This window comes from Epinephelus fuscoguttatus, linkage group LG17, assembly GCF_011397635.1.
Source record: "Epinephelus fuscoguttatus linkage group LG17, E.fuscoguttatus.final_Chr_v1".
NCBI lineage: Eukaryota > Metazoa > Chordata > Actinopteri > Perciformes > Serranidae > Epinephelus > Epinephelus fuscoguttatus.
The window spans coordinates 21,684,355-21,712,218 of record NC_064768.1 but is presented as its reverse complement, the minus strand read 5'-3'; the positions used below and the strand labels follow the sequence as shown (position 1 = coordinate 21,712,218).

Below are 27,864 nucleotides of genomic sequence, written 5' to 3'. Positions count from 1 at the left end.
GTTTCTTAGACACAAAACTGCTCCTACATGAAACTGCTCACAAAGTCTGTGGATTCTTTTGATAAACCAGGTCATGATTTCTGGAAAGAGACATTGCTGTTGCCGTTTTAAATTTATTTATTTCTTGGGGCTTTCAGCACCACAAGCCGAGTGCCATCTGGTTCCATTAGATTTGAGAGAAGGCAGGCATCTCTGCGGTCGGTATCTCCAACACTCGGCAACTCACACCAAAACAATCTAGACTGATAAATAGCACCAAAGGTAAGAGGAAAAATATGTATTTTTGATTCTGGCTTGGACTGTCCCTTTAAATACTACTCTGTGATTACATGTGGACAAAGCTGCTGTAATCAGCACCAGTTTGAGACTTTAGTGGGTAAAACAAACTTCAGAAAACATACATTTTGGTGTAGCATATGCACGCATGGAATGATGATCACAAACAGGGGAAATTTGTGCTTCGTTTAATCTGACGCTCTCAAATCTAATCGGTCACAAGTCCAACTTTTATGTCCTAGAAATGCACACACTGTATGATGAAATGCAGACTGAAAATCCTGCAATATAAATCACACTTTTTTCAGAATGCTACCTTGATCTCTTACTAAGAGATTCAAATATGTGGGAAAAAAGACACACACAACTATAAATTTAAAGAACATATCGCCTAAAGAAACAGTAAACAGAATACAGACCACACACACTATGAGCAGAGATGAAGAGAGACAGCAATCTCCAGCTCTAGTGCAGCTCGAGAGATAGCAGGCAGACATACCAAAGCACATCAGACAGGATACCTGCTGATGTTGCAACACATCCTGTGACCATCAATGTGTGACTTCGGGTACAATCTAAACGGAGTCGTAGCCATTCTCACTCTCTCTGATGTTGCATATGCTGGCCGCACATTTCATCACACACAGAATAGAAAACGGTACAAGTAGTGGTTGATTGTACGGGAGTGTAACCTAACGAAAAGTTTAGTCTTGAAGAAAAGATGCTTTGTTCAAGACCGCAGATTTATGGTTATAATGAATGTGTTTTATTTTGTCAGAACAGTGAGATGGATAAAAGGAGGAAAGGAAAGCATTATGCATCACAACAGTGTTCAGCTTTGGAGGCTCTGGAGGCAGATGTGAGTTACTGCTTACTGTTGCTTACTGCAGAAACACTGATTCTGAACACTGGCCAAGTCTGTGTATACAGTGTGTGTATGTGTGTGTGTGTGTGTGTGTGTGTGCACACTTTCAGACCTTATTAGGTTGTACTTGTGGTGATGCTTAACCCCACTCAGAGCTTGGCAGCTGCTCCCCTTTCTCCCTCCGTCTGCCTTTATTTCTCCCTACCCTGCCGTCTTCTCTCTCATCTTCCTGTCTTTGTCGTCTCTCCCTGCTCTTTCCCTCTTTTACTCTTGTCTCTTTGGCGCTCTCTCTTCTCTCTCTCTCTCTCCCTCTGTCTACTGCTCACTCTCTCGGTGGTCCTGAGGTAACGTAACACTTGTTTCCTGCTTGATCTGCAAATAGGGGGCTTTAAATAATGGTGATCTTTTACATATGTTCATCTGTTTGCAAGGTGTGTGTCATACTTATTCTTACATACTTATACATGTGTGGTTGTGTTTGACTTTTAACTGTATACAGCACGAACACAACATTAACTGTTTACTATGCAGCATTGTCATATTTGCGGTTCATTTCAAAGTCTATCTTTGAACGACAATGAAAGTATAATCAGCAATGAGAGGCACCATGTGGGGCTTTTGACCACTAGTAGTGCTATGCATCTGGTTTTATGAGTGGGTCCCCCATCTTTTTTTTAAATTTGTATCATGCTCGTTTTCATCTTCCCATTCATGTGGCACCATTCCACTGATTTGCAGCTGCTGGAGGACACATGCCAATAAATGCAGCAATGCAGCATCAAAGACAGAGAAGACCATGACTGGTGGAATGCAAACATGTATGTTAACAATACATGCTTTAAAATGTTCAAAAGAATCCACCTTTCAGATGTTTTATCGGGAAAGTTCTTGACAAATGAGCTGGTTTGGTGTTACTGTTTTTGAGAATAAGTAGAAGAAGTAAGAGTATATGAACAGTGAACATATGAAATAAGATACCAGTAATAATAACTGGGAATATCCTTTTAAGGGATACTTTCCCTATTTTCAACCAGCTTTGTATTATAACAATGTGGCTAGTTTGTTTAAATGAACTTCTTATCTACGCCCAGATCTCCGTGCTCATCTCTGCACTCCATTTTTTCCCCCCGCTGGATCTAGGGCCATGCTCGAACTGCAGATTGTACTTTCTTTCTTTTGTGTTGATCAAATATACACAAATATTCAGTTACTCATTTGCCTATTTCTCACCTAAAATGTCTTCAGAGACATATTTTTGTGCGCTGCTTACCTGTAATTTGGGATCATTTGATACCAACCGGTAGTGGAAAAACAGCCAAGCTTGCTTAACATCACTCATCAGCAGGAGTGCTTATTGTTCCAGAAGAGCGCAATGCATACTGGTAGTTAGGGCTGCCTCCGACTAAGAATTTTCCTAGTCAACCAATAGTCATCATTTAGGGCCATTAGTCGACTAGTCGGCCTCATGTTTACGATATTAATTTAATTATTAAATTACATATTTTGGGCTAGGCAACACAATGATTTCAGTTCAAGTAACATTGTTAACACTGTGCTACATTACAGAGAAATACAAAACCGAACTAATGAACCTTCATTAATATAGGCCTATATTTTATCTACAAGTGCACGTCACACACTGAGCGAGCCGCCTGTTTATTACGCTGTCGGCAAAGCAGTAATGATTGTGCTAAGTGGCTAATGGGCATGTAGCTACTTACATGTTTCAGATGATACGTCATGTCTGTAGCAGACCAATGAAGATGAGTTTACATATCACCTTGGGTTCGTCTTTCACCTTCTCACAATGATCCCACAGTTTGGATTTCCTGCCCGACAGTTCTCACTAGCCTGTGGAATAACCACAGGTACCAGCCCTGGAAATTAGGGACCGTACGCGACGTGTGCCACCACTTTAACCGCCTGGAAAACGCAAGGTCAGGCACTGGGCACTACAACCAGCAGTGTATATCCTATTTACCTGAAATCCTGAGTGTAGAGCTGATAATCTATCGTCCGTGGGACAGATGTAAAGCTCTGGGTAGCCCTGCATTAAAATGATCAACTTTTCCGTACTGGTTTGTACATGACTCTGTCCTAGAGGCGCAAGACACAGCTCCTAATTGAGTTTCACTTTTTAATTTTTTTTTTCTGCGACTAAGTGACCAATGAAATCTTGCCAGCTACTGACCTTTCTGGTCGACTGATGTTTGGTCGCCTATTAGGGGGCAGCCCTACTGATGGTTGTGGGTTTTTTATCTCTTAAGCATCAGCAGCCCTTTTTCTCTGGTTTCTCTGGTCATATAGCACCAATTTCAAAAGTATCTGTGTCTTTCTACTGCATAGACAGCCTAGTTTTATGAAAAAAAACAAAAAAACAAAACATATTTCCAGCTGTGAAATACTTTGAACAGATGACTGAAATTCCACTATTCCACTACTATTTTCTGATCGGTCTCCTCTGTGTTTGTTTTTTATATTTTCACAAGTCTCTTGGTAGCATCGCATGTTAAAGCTGTGACTCTCAGGTTTGTGGCTTTGAGAGAAAGAGAGAGAGAGAGTTATACTTAATCAGTGAGCTGTGTTAGATCAAAGGAACAACATGGATTCACTTTCAGAGAGGATTTTCTCTCTAAAATGGGTTCGGCTATCTCAGTGACCTGAACCCAAAATACAGGAATAAACGTAGGACTGAAAGTGGATCCTATCAGACTTGGCTTAAAATAACGGAAGAATATTTTGTCACAGATAAAAAGACGGATCATGGTTCCAACATTTCTGAGAAGAGATAACAGTGTTGTAATCCTGTTGATCTGGTGAGAATGGACACATGAGGCTCTGCTTGCTATGTGTTTTTTCCAGTGGGAAACAAACGCAGACTACAGATAGAGACTCAAACGACACTGTGGGAGTGAACGTGTGTGTTTTTTGTGGGATCTCTTTTTTTAAGTTATATCCAGTTTGATGTTTATGTAGTAAAATCATGAAGACAATTTGAAAAAAATAATGCTCAAGGACATGTGAACACAGCAGTAGCTTACAGTAACACACAGACACGCACACACAGGGGCATGTGTGCACACACCCATTGTTTGGCTGCACCTGGTCTATTAAGGAACAGGATAGATGGGACTAGGGGACCTGACTGTGTGAATGTTTGTGTCAGTGTGTGTGTGTGTGTGTCTGTGTGTGTGTGTGTGTGTGTGTGTGTGTGTGTGTTTGTGCAACCTCAGAAGCCAAACATCTGCAGCTATGACGCACTTCAAGTAACAGTTCACACACACACTACAAATATACATACTGGTACACAAATCACGCAATTATCAAACTGATATTTCACTCTTTTCTTTCTATCCATCCATCTATCTATCTAACCATCTATCTATCTATCCATCTATCTATCTATCCATCTATCCATCTATCTATCCTTTTTTAACTTAAACCTCTCATAGCCTGAAAAATAGGCCATATGTCAATGCAAGTATTTCAGAATCTACAGGTCAAAATCACGCTAAAAATGATTTAAAAAAGTGGTCCTTGCATGACACTGACACCTCTCTTTGGTTTTCTTCTTTAATTTATGTGATTTACTTTACTGTGACTGTGTGTGAATGTTTGTATATGTCTGTCCCTAGCTATCTTTTGTGTGCACATTTATGACTGTGCGCTCAAGGACCTCTCATTGTTGCGGTGATTCACAGTTGTAAATAAAACCTGTTTTATTGACTGTTTTGTACCGTCATTGTCTACTGACCCCGCACTCCTCTACTTGCTGGTAGGGGCCACAAGTCTCCTGGAAATGGTATAAGGTAAAGGTTAAAAGGCTTACTGTCTGTTGCAAGCAGCATTCTGGCCTTCACCATGGTCTAGCTATAACCTAGTTTTGTTCCATAGGAGCACTTCAGAAGCTAAGTAATTTGCCTGCTTGATTTTGTAGACTAGATTTTTCCTTGATATTTGTACTTCAACTGTAAGTAAGTAAGTCAGCTACATAACATGGTTTCTTTTTGTAAATTTTAACTGTGTTTATTGTTGTTATCTCCTGAGTAGTTGTGCTGTAGCCTACAGACAAAGTTAATACTGTTAAAAGCCCAGTTATCGATGACACGGATCAAAGATTTCTAGCCGTGTTTTCTTTATTAAAAATACATGCATCCTTATAATTACATCAGATCTACATTTTAAAAAGTGTACAGGTGTGTAAGCCTCCTCAAAAGCAGACAAGGTGCATTTTGTATTAGCTTCTGAAAGCTGTGCTGCATCCGATGGAAGAGATGTGTAAAGAATGGCAGTGATCAGCCAGAGCGGCCACTTGGCGGCCTGGTGAAGTGGTAAACTTCTCCAGTTTGACACTGCGTCACAAGTCTGGATTTCATTTTTGACAATATATTGAATATAACCATGAGAGGGCTGTGTGATGTTATATAGAGCAAAAGTAAGGAGGCTTGTATGGCTTTGCGTGAGTTATTTTCGTTCCATCAGTGTCACCCGTTCTCACAGTCTCCAAAATGGTTTCTGCAAATTGTTCACATTTTCCATAAAACTGTGACCACTCTGTTGTCAGTTTTGTTTCAACAAATCCCAACTTTCGCATTAAAACTTCCATCTTTCAAGCTTCATTTTGAGCAAACACAAAAGTAAAGCCCCAAATTACAGCCATTTGTCAGGAAAAGTCTCATCTGTGTTGTGAGAAAATTTGATGTAGGTTTGCGCATACAGATGTACTGGAGAAGTAGTGGCATGAAGCCCATAATGCAACTTGAGCAAACTCAGCCCCTCCATGGCTCTCATCAAAACTTCCAAGCCATAAAGACAGGACAAAAACAAGGCTCTCACAGCACACCCCCGACTATAATGCCTTCAGCTTTGGCTCTATCCGCTGAGCTACACAGGACCACAGGAACACAATATGCATCGATATACGCTCTGGGAGCATACAAGTCTTGAGCAGCTGAAGCTGTGCTGAGTTGTGCCGGGTCCTGTTGTGTTGTACAGCCAGATAGATAGAGAGAGAGAGTGTGTGTGTGAGAGAGAAAGAGAACAAAAGAGAAATGGTCTTAAGGGAAATCGAGTATACAAGATGCATCATGCCAGTGGAGCAGAATTCATAAACACACGCACAGAGACACACACACACATGCACACACTAGTGGAGAATTCCTAATGAGTGAAGAGCTCGCAGGGGACACAGAGGGGGGAGACAGACAGAGAAAGGGAGGAGCTCAGGGAGAGACAGACTGAGGAAGAGGGAGAAAACTGATGTATCCTTCTCGAGCTTTCACCCCAAATCAAGTATGCATGGCACTGTGAGTGTGTGTCAGTGTATTATAAGTTTGAGGGTGGATGTGCGTTTCCACTGAGAGTTAAAAGTGAAAATCTCCACTTTACATTCCTCTCTCACACACACACACACACACACACACTGGGATGGCACAGTCTGCTGCACGCGCACGTGCCCAGGGCCATCTTGCTACCTTGCCAAGAGGGCCTTGGACCGCCAAGGTTGCCATGGCATTTCTTGCTCACAAACACACACATATAAACACTTTCTCACTGTCTTTGTCTCTCTCTCTCTCTCTCTCTCTCTCTCTCTCACACACACAGAGACACACACACACTTACACCAAAGCAAGGTGTGACTAGATATCCTAAAGTGAAGTGGATTAAAGTGTCAAAATGACTGGTCGAGCCTGTGTGCGTGTGTGTGTGCATATGCCGCACGTTTGACAGTGTGGGTGTGCATATGTGATGTGAATCTGAATATGGGTACTGGACCTTCGGCATCTTTACTAAATCTACTTTCTCACTGCAGTGAAGGAGGTCTCACTGTGATGACGTTTCCCATCTTACATAAACTTGTCCCAAATGCAAGACACAATGAAGATCATTGATGTGTCACAAGGGCGGACAGATGATTGGCAACTGACAGCAGCTAAAATGCAGGCAGGAATGCAGATTCGATTAACTGGTCTTCTTATCATTCATTGTTTCGCCTTTGTGGTTTGGCAGGTGAACTTCACTGCGCCTCCTTAAAAGGGATTTTTTTTTTTTTTTTTTTTTTTTTACCTTGCATGCTGTGACACAATTCACAGCTGTGTTTAAACACACCCCTGCTGCCTTAATGACACAAGACACATGAATGCAAGTTCAAAAGTGTTTTTTTCAAAGCTAAAACAAAGGACAAAAAAGGAGACGAAAATAAGAAAAGGAAATGTATTAAACTCTTTTAACTGATATGTTAAACACACGTCATTGTTCTTCATTTGGTGATTCAGCTAAGCAGGACATTTTTTAAAATTAAATGGCCTGGATACGCTGATGGATAAAAACTGAAAAAAGGTCATTTGTAGTCATTTGTCAATCTACTTTCAGTCATTTACTGGAAGCGGTTTTATATAAACTATTCATTCTCTCCAGCCTCTTTTCTCTCGTTTGTCAAATTACATCAGTCACTATTACCAAAGCAAAAGGCCTGATTGTGTGAAAGAATTTCAGATTAAAAGAAGAGATGAGGGAAGAAAAGGGGAGCCAGGAGAGCCAGGAGACAGAGGAGAGGGGAAGGCAAGCAGGGTTTTCAAATTAACTATTGGTCAGGGGTCAGATGGACATTTAATCTAACCAATCAGCTTCCTAATTACACAAGTGCTGCCAGAATGGTGTACCCAATGCATTTCTGTGTGTGTGTGTGTGTGTGTGTGTGTGTGTGTGTGTGTGTGTGTGTGTGTGTGTGTGTGTAGCTGGCTAGCGTTGCGTGTAGAGGTCTTGTTGTAGCAAAATGATCATCTGGCCTCAATATTGGTTCCATGTGTGAACGCACGCAAATGCACGTCTGCATGCACGCACATATGCACATGCGCACACACGTGCACATGCCCACACACACACACTATATAGCCTGTAGTGAATTGCTCCCAAATTACACAAAGAGAAGGAGAGAGAGAGAGAGAGAGAGAGAGAGAGAGAGAGACCAACAAAGAGAAACATACAAGCACTGTGGGACTGGGTGTGCAAGCCATGGCAGGAAAACACTGAGAAATATAAAAAGAACACACATGTGCACACATACACATGCACACACAGGCACGCACGCACACACACACAATCTTCCAGTAGTGTGTGTGTAAGTTGATTGTAACAGTAATTGATGTAAACGTCTAAATTACAGCTAGGAGCTAAAATAACCACTGTGTTTTACCGTTGCCATGTCGACGTGATGAAAAACACCTGGCTGGTTCATTGGCGGAGAGGGTGGAACATCTGTGTCACTGGCGCCCAGCTGAACCAATGAAAAGGCTGTGTGTGTGTAAGCGACATGTGTCTGAACCAATGAAACACTCAATGGAAAAAGAAGATATCTGAACAGACGGCACGTTAGGCTCAAGTCAAACTAATCATATCATATTACATGATATTATGAGATATAAACCACTGCATTTTTGTGTAAATGCATTTCAGATCAAGATTCTCATATAATCGTACTTAATCTAAAAGCTGGTGCAAAAATATCTCAATACTTGTAATGGTTTTTCCTACTTTGGCGCCAGATCAGTGCGGTTTTTCAGCAATGGGACAATTCACTGAGTGCCAGTAAAGTTTAGACAATCACAGGAAAGTTTCTTTGAGAACTCCAACGATCCCAGAAGGAGGAATTCCTCATCTTGCTGCCCCCCCCCCCTCCATGTGAAGGTCGGACTGCAGGGTCAGCTGCCCAGCAGCAGCCCTGGAGCAAATAATGGTTCAATGTCTTGCTCAAGGACACTTCAGCAGGCGGAGATATGTCAGGCACACGGGGATTGAGCCTGAGCTTTCAGCTGAGGGACATGTGACTAATCACTACAGCACCCTGCTGCCAAAAAGTAACCCAAAGAAAAACCACACAGCCAAATCCTGGGATTTTAAAGTCAATCTAGTGTACTTTTCTATGACTGATGACTGACTTTACACTCTCGGAAGTGGTGTGATGCGGTAAAAAGTTATGTTTCCCGAGCAGGTTGAAAAGGAACACTTGACTTTTATGTTTTTTCTAACCCGAGTCGGAATCAGTCAATCAGACAATTCAAAGCACACTTGAAAAGAGGATTAACATCCAAACCATGAGCCAAGATATAGTCAAGGAAATACGCTAATTCTTGATTAGTGTGAGCCAAAAATGCCAAGCTGTCACCTTCTCACTACACATGTTGTCAGCTGTAATATGTGTGGGTAAGCGTGGCATGTGTGGATTAGCCAAAATGGGTCTAAACGTGGTGGAAATGGTGTAATTTGTTTTGCAAGCCAAATATAATATTCCTAGCAGACAATGAGACTGCTGTGGACTGTCACACAGCGTAAAGCCACACACGGGTCATGACTGTGACACACGCACACTCCTATCGAGCAGATGCACACGTAACACGCGCATGCACACACACAAGCTCGTCCACCAGCATCTCCACAGACAAACACAAACACACAAACGGGTCGAAATTACAGCAAACAGGGTGTCTGATTATGTTTCTGTTACACTAAACACAGTCTGAATGTTTTACACATTCACATTACCACACACACACACACACACACACACTTTTTTTTCTTTCCAGCATGGCTGTGTTTATTTGAGTCTGTGTCCTGATGGGAAATGTGACTGCTATACAAACAAACTGAACAGTCCAGAACAGACAACTCTGTCTGTGTGTGTGTGTGTGTCAAGAGAGAGGGAGAGCAGTTTGGTGAATATCAGTGTGTCTTCCCTTTTTCCGACGCCCACACACACACACACACACACACACACACTGCACTTCAGCAACTAGAAAGACTAAAGACAGCACTTTTCACGTTTTCCATAAGTGACTGTATATATATATATATATATATATATATATATATATATATATATAGCACAGTTTCTCAAAGTGCAGCCCGCAGGCCAGTGGCGCCTCAGAAACATTTTGAGTGGCCCCTGAACATCACATGCTTCCATGTAATCAATAAGTAAATCTCCATAGACCCATGTTAAAAATGCCGAACTTTACAGTGGAAATAAACATGTTTACAGCCTGGTACAAACATGCTTTTGGTCTCTATAGAGAACGTTCCCCTTCGCGACAACTGTACGGGGGGTGCACTTTTACATTACTCATGAATTTACATTTTATGAAGCCTTAAAGTTATGCATAATTAAGGGCAGAGCTGCTTTAAATGACAGGCTGTCTGCAGATAGTGTCTTCAGGCTCTCAGTTAGATTCAACCCTCGCTGTCTCTCCTCCAAATATGATCTACTCTGGCTACAAAAGACCAAGGTGGTGACTGCTGTGATGCCAAACTCAAGGCTTCAAAATAGGAGTCCCCAAACCAATGGATAACGTCTACGGTGGAGTTTACAATGCTAGTGCTGTTGGCTAAATTCCAGAGGACAACTCAACAGTTTGACATGGAGGTGAGATGGAAAGATATTTTGTTTAATGTCTGCACTTTTTCTGTGTGTCCCTTAATCATACGCTGGCCACCTAAAATGACAATCAGTCATCAAGACTTTGAGAAAAATGAAGCAACCAAAGTCAAAGACTAGATATGCACTGTTGTGTTCTGCTAGTATTATGAAATTGTCTTTTAAGATCAGTCTAATATCAATATATTTCTGATCAGGATGCCTTAATTTTGTTGTGTTTTTTTGTCAGCAAGATATGATCTGTGTGTTTTTTTAAAGTTGAAAAATAAACTTGTCAGAGTGCTTTTACACCTTAAAAACTACTTCAAACCTATTTTTGGCATTTACGTAATGCAGGTTTTAGGTATGTATAGGTTGACTTGTGCAACGGCGATATATCTGTGATATTTTCTGCCAGTCAGAGTTTATCAGTTCTTTTGTACCACATGAGCAACTTTTCCAAACTCTAAAACAAATGATCTTATCACTTAATTACATAGTATTTTAGAACATTTTTCTAGACTCAAGGGACCTTACATGAAAAAGTAACAACAGTCTATTTATAAAACTGACAGGAGACACTGTACGGAGCACAATTACACATTAATGGCAATTTAATGTGGTTGGATGTAAGAGTTTATCATGACAGTGCAAAATATGCGACAAAAAGGTCCAGGAAATAGACAATATTCAGACAACATAGCAGTTCAGTAAAGAACACAATTTATAAGTTAAATCACCAAAGTTTTTCTTCCTTTTTTTGTCTTTAAAAAAGCATTAAGCACAAGAACACTGTACTATGCAGTACACACACACACACACACACACACACACACACACACACACACACAGACTTGAGCATAAGCTCCATAATTTCCTGTGGCGGATATAAAGTGATGTTAAATTATCAGCACGGAAAATAAGTTCAATTCATGCTTTAATTTCCTTACAAAACACACACACACACACACACACAATCACGCACACACTCAGAGAATGCAAATTCCGACACATCGCACATAATTAAGTACACAAGCAGTGGAAAGCGCACACAGCCGCAAAGATGCACATGTACGCTGACACGCATGAATTTACGCCGGGGAAGAGGGGAAATAGAAAGCAAAGTAATGAGAACTTTATGGAAATACAGCTGCGTGTGTGTGTGTGTGTGTGTGTGTGTGTCTTTTAAACATAATTAGCTCCGTCGGGCAGAAATGTAAACGAGAGAAACTTTAATGAAACTCTTCTCTGATCTGCTGAAAGCACACATTCCCGTTTATCTCTCTTGGTGCGTCTCTCTATTTTCTCTGTCTGTCTCTCCACTCAAATGGAATTGAATGTCACGCATGGGACTTTTAAAACCCCGAAGGTTCACATTTCAGTATTGCATTATGACCACATAAGATGAACACAATTATTTTGTGTTTGTAAGGTCACATCCACAATTTCTTCCTCTCCCTGCGTGCGTCCATTTATCTGCTCCCCTCTGCCGTCCTTGAGGTGGAATTCCCTTTGAAAACACGGTCTGGAATTTATTAGATGATCCAAGTTTTGGGTTGATTCACATATGTTTGGGTAGATTCACGTGTTCACATATGTTTGGCTCAGAGGCGGACCTTTCTCAGCCCTACTTAACTCGAAAAACCACCATTACTCAAAGTCTGTCTCATTCCATTTATAAACTAAAACATTAACCAAGCTTTTACTTTAATTTCATCTCCAAACTTCACACGCTTTCCATTTTTGCCTGTACTTTGCTCTTTACTCCGGTGTACTTTTGAGCCACTAATCCACTTTTTACTTTGCTTCATTTGCCATTTCTGCCTTTGTTACAACTTGGTAAATGCAGGGATTGAGTGAGAGTGGAGCACCTCTACTGCAGATGCCAAAATGCCAGAGCAAAACTCAGAACAACAGGCAGCTTCCAGCGATAATCCCTGGCCACATCTAGCTACACTTTTAAACCAAATCTAAAAAGGAAACAGTTACATAATAAAGTGCTTGCTATGCCTCCAGAAAAACACTAAGGTCTCCACTTTTAAACTCTGCAACACACTGAAGTAAGTTGCCCATACCGGGGTTGAAAATGTAGTTTCCGAACTAACTTTAGCTACCACTACTACTAGTTTTTCATGTGCTATCATTGATATTATAATAAGAGCATTAACTTATCTAGCAGCAAGTGGTTGGTTGGGCTTTTAGAGTCATTAATCCTTATTGAAAGGGGTTGGGGTTGTACAATTGCTAAACTGGAACTTTAAACTGAACTTAAAATGTTAAGTTACTTGTACTCTGAGTAATTTATGAACCTTTTTTTTTTTACTTAAGTAGGTTTCTCAAATGGTAATTTTCACATCACTTGAGTCATTTGTTATGGAAGTAATTACACTCTACTCAGCACTGCTCATAAAGTCAGTCACAACGTCAGAAAACAACATTTCAGCCTGAGAAAATGTCTTCGAGGTGATAAATCACTATGAAAACAAAGCCTACAGAGCGGCAATGTCTCAACAAGGTAACACTGTGCAGCAATTATAGATCAGGCCTTTCAAATGAAAATATGCTCTCTACAAAGCAAAAGGCCTCCCGAACCAGAATACTAAAAACTCTGTGGGTGTATGTGTGCGTGTACGCCTGAAAGCTTAGGTGTGTATGTATCGATCCCTGTGTATCAGGTGAGTTGTCCTTTGAGGAAAAGAAGGGAAATGAAAGAAAAAGAATGAGATGAAAAAGGGGAGAGGCGGATCGATGCAGAGGAGAATAGAAAGCACAAGTGAGGATGCGGGAGACTCGAAACTGTGCAGAACCACACACACAGGCACATAAAGAAAACACACACACACACACATACACACACAAGTGTTTGGATGAAATAAGACTTTGGCTATTTGTTTCTACTTTTGTCTCTTCTTAATCCCTCGCTTCCTCCCTACTAACCCACTCCCTGCTTCCTTCCATCATTGCTCTTCCTTAAGCCCTCCCACCTTCTCTCTCACTTCTCTTTACTTGCCATATACAAAGAGTCGATTTGTATTTTGGGTGGATTCACCTTTTATAATTCAGTCTCTGCCCTGTTGCGTCACAGGCCGCATTTAAATTGAACTAAACGTGTGTGTGTGTGTGTGTGTGTGTGTGTGTGTTTGTGTCCTTAAGCGTCAATATCTCTGTGTGTGTGTGTGTGCTAAGCTATTTCAGATGATCCTTTGCATTAGTGCCCCTCCCTTACCCTGCCCAGTGATGAGTCAACCTCAGCCTGCCTGCCTGTGTGCGTATGTGTGTGTGTGTGTGTGTGTGCGCGTGGTATATTCGTGTGTGTGTGTTTGACGTGTCAGTGCATGCCATGGAAACTGAGAATAAATATTGTGTAGTGAGAGGAGGGAGAGGGAGAACGATGGTAGCAGGGGCCATATATTATGAAGCTATTAAAGTAATAAGTCATGTTCAGCATCCCCTCTAATAAATTGTTAAATTGTTTGTCTCTTCCCTCGCACTCTTCCGCTTTCTTCTTCTCACCTTCACACACTCACTGGCTGTCTTTTCTTTCTCTCTCTCACTCAACACATTCACTCCTTAAGGCTCTGAATTACTCCCAAAAAAAAAAAAAAAAAAAAATAGAAGTCATGGACAGTGGAAATGGTTTTATACAACATTGGGATGTGGTTTATACTACACTGGGTGTCTCAGTAGGCAGTCAACACACAGAGTCCACAAAGACTCTGGCGGACATGGAAAGTATAATTTGAGCATCAACCTGAATTGACCCAATGATGGATCAATAATTACAAACTCATAATGTGCAGCCAAACATTGCTTAAACTGACAGAACTGTATTTTTAACTTTAGCGGAGACACCAAAGTTTCCAAAGATACTAAATACTTCCATCTGCGTTCGGGCTAAGTGTAAACATTCCCATTTTTTTAAATGGTGCAGCCATTAAAAGCATTGATTCTTGGGTTTGACCATTTCCCTTAGGTTAAATGTCATGACATCATTGAAGAGTGTGGAACAAGCTGGTGCAGAATGGATAGGGTACTGTGTTTACATAAACATGGATAACCTGTTTATGATCGAGCTCTTGTGGTATCTAGCTTGTGTGTGTGAGCATGTAAACACCTTATCTTGGTTATGAGAAAATCGAATGTTACCTGGCGTACTCCAAAAGAAACCAGGATAATGTTGCATGTATTAACCTTACTCCGGTCATTGAGCACGGCCGACTACCTGCAGCTTTAGCCAAGCGACGGAACGGAAACACAAACAATGGCGGCGGCAAAAGTGTCTCACTTCGGGAGCAACCAACAAATTGAGTTTTGCCTTTTCATCCTCTGCTCCCCTGTCCGACGTGGTTGTAGTGACAGTAAGAGTCTGGCACCAGTGTGGAGCACAGTGTTGGAAGTGTGGCGTAGCTGCTTTCCAGAACAATATTACCTCAGTACGTAGCATGTGAATGGTTGAGAAAGAAGAGACGACTGTTGGCGATCACAACAGAGAAGAAATTAGCAGTTAAGTTGCCACGTGTCAATATATCCTGTCGCTCTCATCTCCCATTGCCAGTTTGTCTTCGTACACATTATAGGTGCCTGCGCAAATAGACTGCAGTAATCAGCAACCAGGTTGGGAGTATTTTTCGTGGATACAGAAAATATGGCTAACCCAATTTCTCTGTGCTCACGTAAACACCATATCCTGGATATGATCATAACCAGGATAAGGCTCATAAACATGTCATTCAAACCCCAAAAAGTGCACTCATTGAGATATGTTCTTTTGCTTCTTTCCAGGAGTTAAGTGAGAAGATCTATGTCAACCTCATGTCTGTACACTAAGTACAGAGCTAGAGTCAGGACATTGTTAGCTTAGCTTATCATAAAGACTGAAAGCAGTTGGAAACAGCTAGCCTGGCTCCATCCAAAACGAATAAACGTCTACCAACTCCTCAGGAGCCCGCGTACATGCTATGACTCGCTCGTTTCAGGGGAACACAGACGAATGCTGTGTGTTAAGGGGTTAACTTTTTTGGCTATGTACTTTTATCTCCATCTGACTCTCCCTATCTTTGTCTCTTCATCTCAATTTTCCTCCCTTTCTCTCTCACGCATGCAGTCTCTCCCTCTCTCTCGGTCTCACTCGCTCTCACAGACACACACTGCCCCACCCACGATAATGAGTAAACCTCTTGCTGCCCCACCCAGCCCAGTCTGCCAAGTTACTGCCAACACCTCACACACACACGCACACACAGTGTACACGCATGCACCAGACCAACAACTTGTACAAAGGAGCCATACACTCAACTCACACTGATACGTGCATACTCACACACCACCAACACAATTCTCACACTTAATACTACTACTTACAGAGACCCATGTCAGTGCCCTGACACACACACGAACACACACACACACACACACGCACACGCACACACACACACACACACACACACGAACACACAAAGTACAGTCTATTCTGATCTAATGTGATCATAGCCAATAAGCTTTGCGGCGCTGGCAAACCACAGTCTGTTCCTACCAGCCCATGACATCACTGTGAAGTGAAATGCATTGTGGGCTGCAAAGTAGGATGAGGGAACTGACTGATGGGGGGAGGGGGGGGGGGGGTAACCATGGGAACTGTCAGTTTGCCACCCCGTTGCTGTAGCAACCTGCAAGTTTCTCACTGTTGTGAGTTAAAATCTAATTTAAAAAAAGATGAACCCAACTTTTGGGAAAGGAAATTATGTCATGGAATCATACGTACATGGACAACAGCTCGCAGAGATATGAACACTCGTGGGCATGCTGGGACACTCGTACACACTTTGCTAGCCAACTTCAATCTGCACAAGTACTCTAGATATGACGGAAGAATTACAGATCTCATTGTGGCTGCTCTCTGCATGAGGCCTAATCCTCACATCTGACTCAAAGGAAACGAAGATGGAGGCGTATTAATAGAAGCACTTTGACAACTAATGCTCTCAGCAGGTAGGATCTGGCTAGCTACAAAGACCTTTATTCAGAGTCAGAGCTAAAAGCTAGAATCAGGGTGTAAATGAGACAAAGGGGAAAGATTAGGCTGAATGAGAGAAGGAGGTGAATGTGAAACAGGGATATTAAGATCGAGAGGAGGAGGAGGAGGGTGTTCCACCTTACCCGTAATAGGGATTGGGACTCCTCTTTTGCGGCTCCTCCTTTCTCTTGTCCTCCTCCACCTCCACTCCCTCCTCCTCCTCCTGTGTACTGTTGAGGCATCTGGCTCCGTTTCTCCGCTACACCTCCGCCTCCAGCTCCACCTGCAGTGGCTCCTCCTGGCCTCCCTCCTCCGTACAGCTTGGCATCTCCCAAATATGACTTGGTATCTCCCATAAACGACTTGGTGTCTCCCAGGTAAACCATGCTTGGTGAAGCTACGCCTCTTTTCTGCTGCGAGGCCTCATGGTTGGCTGAAACAAATGACAGCGAGAGGGGGGAGGAGAAAAGAGAGGGGCTCCCACCTCCTGCGCCTCTTTCTACTCCTCTGTCAGGCCCCATTCGCTCCTTGGGCACCCAGAGTAAACCGTGTGCCTGCTCGCCTCCTCTTTCTCCTAGTCCTCTCGTCTCCCCAAGCACCCAGCCTTTCTCTCGCTCTCTTTCTTTCTCCTCACCTCCCTCACTTTTTACCACCCCTCCTGCCTCTTCTCTGCCTCCTTCTGCCAACCGTCCCTCAGGCGGTGCAAGGGAATAGAGGAGGCGAAGATCCCCCTTGCTTTCTTCTTTAATGGCTAAGGTGGAGGGAGCTGAGCAGCCATTGGCTGAGAGTGTTAACGAAGGTGTCACTGAGGTGGGTAAGGAGTTCGTTGTCAGTGAGCTTAATGAGGGAGAGGAGTCGTGACAGTGGGCCGAGTTAAAATGGTCCAGGAGGGCCGACGAATCAGGAGCCGTGAAGTCGCATCGTCGACAACGGCAGCACGCATGGACACGCCTGCAGAGAGAGAAACAGCAGTGAGTGAATTATCTGCAAATAAATATTAACTTGGAATAGAATTAATGAAACTTAATTTTGAATCAGCTCTACACTCACACTGGTTAGATTGCTACATAAATGGTGTTTTCTTCGGTTTGTCAATTAATGTCAGGACAATAACGTTAACAAGACCTCTTGAACAGTTTTTGTCGCTACAGGTTATGTTTAATGTGACAGTGAGTCACACTCAAGTCAGAACACTAACAATAATGAGACTGAACCAAATAATTCAGATTCAAGTACATGCTTTTGTTTTTCTTTCTATAAATCCAAAATGTGAAACACATTCGTTTCCAATAACTTTCAATGGGCTCATATATGACAGATATCCAAAGAGGAACTGTCACTGATCACATTTAGAAGAAAATCCACTCCCTGAATCGACTTAATTGCATTTAAAGTGCATTTGTCCCAGCCCAACTTCCTCCAACCACTCAGGTAGAGTTTCACTGAGCCCGTGGCCAAAAAGTGACTCAGTGTTCCACCAAATCACCACGAATTAGGACAAAACTGCGAGGAATGTAAATGAATCTGAATGACAAGAAATGAATCACCCATCAACAAACCACCTTCATTTCCTGTTGGCATGGCCCTGACTGACCAGCAATATATACATACACAACATCAGGGTTTTTCCTGGCTCCGAAAACAGTTTAGATGCTTCTTGTGCGGGCCAGCGAGCAAAATCAATCAACCATCTACACCAAAAACTTGGACTCCTGTTTGCAGTGGCTTTTGGTGGGCCCATTATGGGCAGCTGCTTTATATTTAGAGATATAGGAATATTAACTAGAAGCTGTCAGAACATACCCCGATGAATATGTTAATATATGTTAAACAGAACAATAAAACGGCATCTGTTTGTCTGTGTTGAGACAATCTAATTATTTGACTGCTCAATTGTTTGATTGAGCTGTGAACATTAATGGTTTATCACACCTTTCCTCTTGAAAAACAAATAACAGGATAATAATTCAGACCTGTCCTTCTTAATTATTTCAAAGAAGACCTGCCATGCGTGAGAAGTAGGAATTGATTCGATGCAATATTCGGCGAATAAGTCAGGTGTGTAACTTTGACTCAAGAATAGGATGAACATTTTTCCACCTATTTCACTCACATCTCATCCTAAAGCAGCAATTTGCTCGACGCCGCTGTTGTTTTCGCTTGAGTGTTTCCCCACCAGTGACTTCTCATTACTGCCACACTGCAACAGGAGTGTCTTATGACAGTGGAATATAATCATGTGAAAGATTTCAATGCAAACATCTAAGGGCTATCAAACTATCATCTGTTCTTGCCTCTCATACATGTGGATTTTTCTTGGGAACCTACCAAAACAATTCTCAATACATCTGCACTATCTTTGTAATTTGTAAGCCATTTTTTTTTTGTGACATGTTCTTTGAATGACTGAAGTGAAACTGTACTGATATGTAGGTCCATACAAAATAAAATAAAAGCAGTGCAGATTTGTGTCTCTTCTCCATCTCTCTCACTCTTTCTCTGTATATATTATCTGTCTTCGTCTATCCATTGCTCTTCATTAATTGCTGAAGAAAATAAACTCCCTGGGTAATGACAGATTCAAGCTGTGGCTTTAAACAGCATCTTGATCAGATCAAGCTAGTCTAGGTATTTGTCGAAATTTGTGAAAATGCGTGTGTGAGTAAAGTACACCTTGTACCTAGTAGACTTAAATGTCTCCAGATGCTGAACAAAGACACAGTGGCCTCTCTGTTTGTCATCACCACATGCACACATGCACACACGCACTGGTGTACTTACTGACTCATTTATTCACTTACTTGCTCCGTCACTGTTTCTCGCTCTTAGACTCTCTTACAAACACACAGAGTCATGATGAATGGAGTTTATATCATTCATTCTACACATGTACTGATCTAATCCAACTTTGCTCTGAACACTGTCAACAGCTACATTTGTCTCACGTACACTGAATTACATTTTCCTATGACAAATAAGAAAGAGGACATTATATTTATTATTAAAGCAATAAAAAATTAAAGCAGGTTGAATGATTTTTTAAAATTCTTTGGAAACAATATTTTGCTTGTAAGACCATTTTTTTTCACTAAGTTATTTCTTTGAGAATGGCAAACTGGCGTCACAGAAGTAAAAGGAGTTCAATGGGATTCATAATTTTGCCCTTAGAGGTATTTACTTGTAAAGCAACATGGAGACATGTGGCATTTTAACAGATGTGTTGAGAAAGTAAACTAATTAGCAGAAGAATAATGTGTCCAAGAAAGTGTCTGCATAAGAAATATGCAACACTCGACACGGCAAAGTCTTCATTAATATCTCTCATGGCAACATGTGAAGTTTGTAATGTAACGCCGATGGCAGTGTCGAGTATGAAATTCTCTCTAAAGGTCTACTCTTGCAGCATTGGACTATGTACATGTTTAACTTGTTAATATAATTAAATACGGAGTTTCAAGTTTGGTTGGCTTCCCTGGTGTGTCTTAGAGACTTTTAATTTGAGACTGGTCCCAAGAAAGCCAACTTAAAGGCATTTGATATGAGAGCAAATAGCCAGCATATCCCACGCTTTTGTGCCACTTTATGTGCACCTTAGATTCATGCACTAAGTCTCTTAAATAACCAGTCTGTGTTTAGGGCCACAACCCCCACATCCTCTGGGGTCAACACACACCTGCCATAACAAGTCTAAAGACACACACACATACACCAATCAGCCAAAACATTAAAACCACTGACAGGTGAAGTGAATAACTTTGATTATTTTGTTCCAATGCATTGTTCTGCTGGGAAACCCTTGGTTCTGGCATTCATGTGGATACCACATGACATGTTCAACCCACTCAAACACCGTTGCCGACCAAGTACCCCCCTCATGGCAGCAGCAGTCCCGAATGGCAGTGGCCCCCTGGCAGAAAAAAGCAGCATGCCACACTACAAAAACTGTTCAGAAATGGCCTGTGGAGCATGGCAAAAAGCTCAAGGTGTCGACCTAAATTTCCCAGGTCCCAATCTGCTCAAGGATTCTTGTGATGTGCTGGTACCCCAGATATGCCCCTAATCCAAGGTGGGGCCTCCTTGGATCGGACTTGGCTCTGGCCTGTCAAGGTATGGACACAAGATCTCTGGGAGTGTCCTGCGGTGTCTGGCACCAGTGCGCTGGCGGCAGATCCATTTAGTCCAGTGGGTTGTGAGGTGGGTTAATGGCACGTATCACAGGTGCTCATTTAGATTGGGATCTGGGGAATTTGGAAGCCAGGTTGACACTTTGAGGTCTTTGACACATTCCTTGGGCCGTACCTGAGCAACCTTGGATTAGGGGTACATCTGGGGTGCCAACAATCACAAGAATCCTTGAGCAGATTGGGACCTGGGAAATTTAGAAGCCAGGTCGACACCTTGAGCTTTTTATTCACAGGCCATTTCTGAACAGTTTTTGTAGTGTGGCATGGTGCATTATCCTGCTGGGGGGGCACTGCCACTGGGGAGTACTGTTGCCATGAGGGGGGTACTTGGTCTGCAACAGTGTTTGAGTGGGTGGAATATGTCAGGTGGTATCCATGTGAATGCCAGAACCAAAGTTTTCCCAGCAGAACAATGCATTGGAACAAAATAATCAAAGTTATTCACTTCACCTGTCAGTGCTTTTAATGTTTTGGCTGATAGGTGTATACTCACCATGTGCTAATGATTACATGGCAGTATGTCTGCAATACCAACAGTTTGACAACAAGCTTCATATTGTTTGTGCCTAAACAAGACACTCATTTTTGCAACTTATTTTAAAGCCCAAACACCTTGAACATAAATAGCTTAAAGTGGAACTACTCCCTACATGTTATTCCTGTGGTCTAAGACAGTCCAAAAATATTAGTAGACATGAAGAGCTCTCTCCCGAATCCATAACTAGAGTGCTAAAACTCAAATGTGTGACAGCATCCAGTAAAAAGTCTGGAGCTGTATCCATATACTAGTAATGTGCCCATATACTCAGAACATTCCCCAGTGTGCTATCAGTGTCATCTACAACATATTTTCAAATTCACGGAGCAGCTCCAGACTTTATACTTGATGACATGACCAGTTTGAGACACTGGCTTTGAGTAGACTGAACTTTCACGGACCATGGAAATAATATTGGAATTTTAAATTAAGGTGGTTCCACTTTAAAGTCCCTGTGAAACAGAAGTTAGAGCGTCTTTAGCTTCTGTACTGTGACGTATTTCCCTGTGAAACTGAATATTTGAGCGGTGTACAGTTAAAAGAGGGGATTAAAATTGATTAGAACTCTAAAAAGTGGGCGGGCTTAGAGTTTAGCACAATATGGAGCTGGAGAGGACTGTTGACTTTGCGCATACATCCTTCACCTCATCAAAGTCAAGTCATCAAAAACACAACAGGAAGAGAAAAGACGTACATATTTGGTAAATGAACAATTAATACAAGGACACAGGATATAAATTACATATTGCACATTCTCGGCTACTGCAACAAAGACGCAAGTTTTGAAGGTGTTAGTCTATGTCTGTACCTTACAGATGTCAGGACCTCAGTGAGAGTGTTTGGCTGTAGAAGCTGTAAGGGAGATTGATTAGTTTGTTTCAGCTGCTATCCCCCCAACAACACCGCGGCCCTTTGTTCTGAGCACCCTATAATTAAATCCTGAATTTTGTTTTCTAAAACTTGGCCTTGGATTCCTTTAAGGTTTGGTTGCTTTTAGTGGCGGTGTGAAACTTTCTGGCTTTATTTCAGTTTTATTTGATTTGAGCTCCGAGATTCAGGGCTTAGATTTTGTTAGGGACGTGAGTGGACTGTTAAATCCCCTCCACACGCTCTCACTCTCCCTCTCCCTTGTCACCCTCTCTCCCTCTTCTCTCCACTTTCCCTCACTTTCCCCCTGTTTCTTTGTCTTTCACTCTCCTTCCTTTGTGCAATCCAATGCTTGACTTTTTCAAACTTTTTACTTCTCCTTCTGTCTGCAACTCCTTCCCTTCTTTCTCGATTTCGCCCTCTCCTTCTCTCTGCCCTCACCCTAAAATGAATCAAACTTTTAAATCTTTCATTGATTCGCAACAGAAATCTTGCTAAGATGGCTCCGTCAGACTGTAATTTTCTGCGTTTGTGTGCAAGAAAACAAGAAAGAGTAACTTGTGTATGTGACTTTGTTTGCGAGCATATATCAAGAAGCAATCCAAATCTGCAATCTAGATCAATACTTGCATACACAAAAAGATTTCACACAATCTTCAGTTCTCCCTCAGTCTCTCAGTTTGTCTTCAGCACCAACTTTCCCACACCACCTCTCTCTCTCTTTCCCGCCCTGACTTATAGCTTTCTCTATCATTTGCTGGCTCTGTCACTGAAAACCCAGTGAACAAGCATATGTGTGTATGTGTGTGTTTGTGTGGGCAACAAATTGGCTGGTGAGTCTAGTCTGACCTCTCCAGGCTTTTAAAGGTCTGTGAAACTGAGCTTATGACTTATTTAGCAGGTATACACATTCAGTGCACAAACATCTGTGCAAGCAACAAACAACAACATTTTACTGTCAAGCATCGTATGAAAATTAAAAAAGTAAACTTACAACCAATCCGTAAGTCTTTGGCTTTACACTGACAGACAAGCCTCTTGGAAAAAAGCTGTTCCGGGAAGGACGGTCAGTAAAAGTACTCATAGTAATCATAAATATAGGATGATTTCACACATCAAAGTCTGTTTACAAGTCTAGGGAGTACTACAGCTTATGCTAACAAATTGTATACAGCATTTTGTGACTCCAGAGGAAGATAAGTGAAATCAAACTGCATCAGTTGAGATGCAAATCTGAGAAAAAATAAAATAAATCTGGCCTCTGTAGCCGAATTTTCTACTCTGCTTGAGGCTAGCGGCTTGAGGCTACATTTGCCGCTACTAGAATAGCACACCCTAAACTCTGACTGAAATGTAGCCAGGCAAGTTGCATTGTGTGATATGTATGTGGCAGGTTTTGACAAGGAGGAACGTGCAGAATAAGAAACGATATCTCTGGTTCTGCTGCATTGATTTTGATGCTTTTTTTGAAAAAAGAAAACTGTCATTCATGATTTCAGCATCAGAGTTGTTGCTGGTAACGGTTTCTGGTTTCTCCCTGCAGGTAGAGTGACGAAAAGCAGCAGCAAGCAGGCTAGGCACAAGTGCCGGTGCATTTGAAAAAAGGCAAAAAGGCAACGTGACCAGCGATTTCAAAAAACGAGGGTCAACATCGGGATAGCCTTTCCCAGGTGGAGAGAGCTGCTGAAGGAGAATCACAGCTAACAGCGGCTAACAGCTGTTAGCGACCAGCGTCGCTAACAGCTGTTAGCCGCTGTTAGCGGCACTGGTCGCTAACAGCTGTTAGTGACGCAGTGTTGCGAGAAGGATGGGGTGTGTGAGGTTGTCAAAAGACAAGACGTGATTGGTTTGTTTTGATTTACACCCACCCCAACAGTCCTACATTGTAAACACAGCCAGCATGGCGAGGAGGGGCTTTGTCAACTCGCGTTGCGTGTGTCTGTGTAGGAGCCTGAATGAATACTCCATGAAGTATCAGATGACTTGGTTTCATCAATGTTATCATAGCTTTTTGGTATACAGCAGCTACTGCTGTTGCAATATACATTGATATATATATATATATATATATATATATATATATATTTTAATATACTTTATTAATTAATAAAGCTGGTCCGTCCCATGGGTGGTGCTTGATATTTCGGGCCTCTTTTCAGTCTGCATTTCCAACATGGTGTCCGGGTCACAAACTTTCTCATTTGAGGCAAGAAATAGGCAATGCAGTAACTGAATCTTCACTCATATATGATCAGCACTGCCTAGTTCATTAGTTTGAGTGTGGTTCACAAACAGTGTTTGACAGGACTACTCCGCTCTGTTTTTGGCGTGCTGTTGTAGATTCTAGCAAATGCCATTAGAGGCAAAAAGGAGAAATGGACGAACATGATTTTTTATCTCTGTCATGTACTTCTTTCAGAATATAGTCAGAGTTATTTTCATAGAAGTTCAAAGTTACAATGCTAAATCAATAGAGTACTCCTTTATAGGCCTTGTACTTGTAGTAGATTCAAAATATGTCAACATATAGGAGTGTACTTAAAGCAGTGTAGTAGAGTTAGGGGACAGCAATCATTTGAAAAGGTAGTGATAGAGAGGCTGGAGTGTTTAAATCCCTTCTAAAGGAACAAAACCAGATTCTCACAGTTTCATATGGCAGAGTTGATTCCAAGATCAGATTAAGTCCTCGATAACTCAGCAGGTAAGAAGACCTGGCGCTGATTTTATAGTGTAAGAGCACACTCACATCTCCTGATCAGTTTCAAACTGCCAGTATTTGAAACGTATACGAATCTCGCCCTGACAACAGGCGATGTCATAAATCACAGACTGAAATGGGGGGGAAATGAGTGATGGGACTGAGAAACTGTAAACAGAAACTGAGCTTATATGTATCCGGAAAATGGAAATAGCCTCAAAGCATCTACACTTACAAGTATTGCTGGATTTTTGACTCTTTGAAGTGGAGCGCATCACAGTATGGTGATACTCAGTATGTGATAGCACATGAAAGACAACAAATCTGTGTGTATCTATCAGGTCTGAATTGCTTCCAGGTGTGAATGTCGAAATGATATCTTTGAGACTGCTAAGTGTATGATTTTTTTTTAATGGGTTGTTGCTGAAAATGAGTATGCTCAGTCAACATGTTCTGGGTAATTGGGTGTAAAAAAGAGAATTACAGGGCTTTGAATCCCAGCATGAGCAATGTTTGATCATCTTCCCTGACTTGGAAAAGATTTTTTTTTTTTTTTATTCTCACAGTCATCCAGTTACGGGAACATTTAGTCAGCCTCTAAATGGAATATTGACTCCTTGAATAACATGCAATCACATGTCACATTCAGTCACCCAGTGAATAAATTACACAGAATCACCAGTTGGTGGCAAACTCAATAAAAAAACATTATTCTAGTCCTCTAAAAAAACACCAACACATCCCTTGATATTATATCTATGTTCTACTTCTGACTTTTTCTGAATGTTATATGAAAACTGTAATGTTGTTGTTGGTATCTCAAAGCTTTTTTATACCCGTTCATGTCTAAGAATCAACCCTATCTTATCCCATTGTACTCTTACCTGTAGTGTCTAAAAATCTCTTCTTCCACTTCTGTGATGAAGTGACACTTTGTACAAGAGTACTCCCTCTCTCCTCCTCCTCTCCCCCCTTCCTTGTCACCTCCGACCTCTTCCTCAGCCTTGACATGTGGCGGCGCCCCCTTTAGGTTGATCAGGGTGTGGCAGCTTTCGTAGTGCTGGAGCAACACATCGATGTCGGTGGTGGCAAATGCACACTGGTCACACAAGTGGGTGACGCCTAGGATCAGAAAAACAGGACATATCAGGGGCAAGAAACAAAGAAAGGACTATGTTGAATGTACTGACAGTCAAGTTGCAGTTAACATCCATGTCTGTCCAGACTCATGTAGTATCTGTATTAGAGACTTAAAGGAATTTTGAGTGTATGTATTGATGTGTATGATTTCAGTGAATCATTTCCAGCAAGAAACATGCTGTCTTTACTTAGAGACTATTTTTACAGAGGACTGATAGAGAGCTTCGTCACATGGTGCCCTCTGTCCTGGTTGTTATCCAGGGAGAGACCTTTGACCTTTTGGATATATAATGTCATCACTTAATCATTTCATCCTGTTAAACATTTGTGTGAGATTTTGTCATAATTAGCATATGAATTCTGAGTTATGAGGTTACAGTGACCTTGATCTTGACCACCAAAATCGAATCAGTCCGATTCATTGTTCCCACACACATTTTCATGGATAAAGTTTCAAAACTTTTCAATGACTTTCCAAGGACACATAATAAAATGTCCATGACCATTCAAAACATATAACAGGAACGGTATTGTATCGTCCACTTTACTTCAAATGTTAATTACGATATGAAAATTAAACGGCAACATTTTCTAATATCTAGATGGGTATATTAATATTCACTTCAAATGCAAACAAAAGGACGAGTCAATACAATGTTCTTTAAAAAATACATGGAGTGAGAGACTGCACACAGGTAGTCAAATTCCATCCAGGCATTCCTGACATATTACTTTCACATGAGTGGGATGGATGTTAAGTTAAAGTAATCTTCAAAATCAAATCTATTAATCTTTGAGTCCAAGTGGATGTTTGTGCCAAATCTAAAAAAATACCCTTGAGGCGTTGCCAGCGCAGGGATATAAAAACTTGAAAATATTCAGCCTCTGAATACCTTGTGCGACAACAGGATGGGCAGGGTTAGAGGGGTTAAAAGCTGATCCCGAAATCATACCGGGGTCACCTCTAGGATTAGGAGGGGTCATGCTGGGAGAGGTGGCGGTAGCAGGTTTCGATCCGGCGGTGTCTTGCTGCTTGGTAGACGGAGGAAACTTGGAACAGCATTTAGGGCAGCTGGGCTTCCGACAAGCGAAGGGGTGAGACACCTATTGAGAGGAATCAGACAGAGCTTGGTGAAGAGCAGCATGGATCTTTGCATGCTGTGGATATTACTGACAAAACTGACTTTTAAGAGTTTGTTTTCTTCTGTTGTGATGTGCTTGTGTTCTCTGTGAATGCAGGAGATATCAGAGGGTACCAGCGTGAGTGTGCATCATTAACTGAATGATGCCACCCCCAATTCTGGCTGTTGACCATCCTTTTTTGCATTTTTAACAGCTGCAACGGCACCGTTTGGCAGCTGGCACAAAGGAGGGTGGGGAGTGTGCGTGGGTGGGTCGGGGGAAGCAAGGGAATTTTAACTAGGCTGGAAATTGGAACAATTAACTTTACACTTGTTCATATATTACATTTTATTTCCTTGTGCTTACAAAACAGCTCAATTCTCCATCTAATTGGGAGGCAAACACCAATACACCAAGCAAATAAACATTTCAATATTTTATTAATCTCACCTCCCCCAGGTGTTTCTGCGGCTGACAGAGCCCCTGTGGACAGTACATGCAGTGCTGAATGCAGCATCGGTGGATGGAGTGGTTGTGCTGGTAGTGCAGCAGTAACGGTGCTACTACAATCACATCTGCACTGTGGGCCATCGAGTACCGGAAATCACACAACTGGCAGTTATAACTGGTCACGACTGCTTCTGAATCACTGCTGTTTGGGTCTCCTAGGAGCAGACAACATAGCAAAGGTCTGTTAAATAAAACAGATTGGGTCTTGGAGCAGAAAAACAAGAGTATGTTAGAAATTCAAC

The 27,864-nt window shown here is 41.8% G+C and overlaps 1 protein-coding gene across 4 annotated transcripts in view; it reads right to left on the bottom strand.

Moving 5' to 3' along the window:
* trps1 (trichorhinophalangeal syndrome I) overlaps positions 1–27,864 on the bottom strand; it is a 149,105-nt gene that overhangs the window by 48,098 nt on the left and 73,143 nt on the right. For 3 of the 4 annotated variants that reach the window (XM_049602435.1, XM_049602436.1, XM_049602437.1), the window contains exons 6-9: positions 27,563–27,777; positions 26,884–27,094; positions 25,735–25,972; positions 16,707–17,514 (exon numbers count right to left, since the gene is read on the bottom strand). In XM_049602435.1, coding sequence (XP_049458392.1) covers positions 16,707–17,514; positions 25,735–25,972; positions 26,884–27,094; positions 27,563–27,777 — 1,472 coding nt within the window. The remainder of the gene's footprint in view (positions 1–16,706; positions 17,515–25,734; positions 25,973–26,883; positions 27,095–27,562; positions 27,778–27,864) is intronic. The other variant, XM_049602438.1, reaches the window with a different exon arrangement.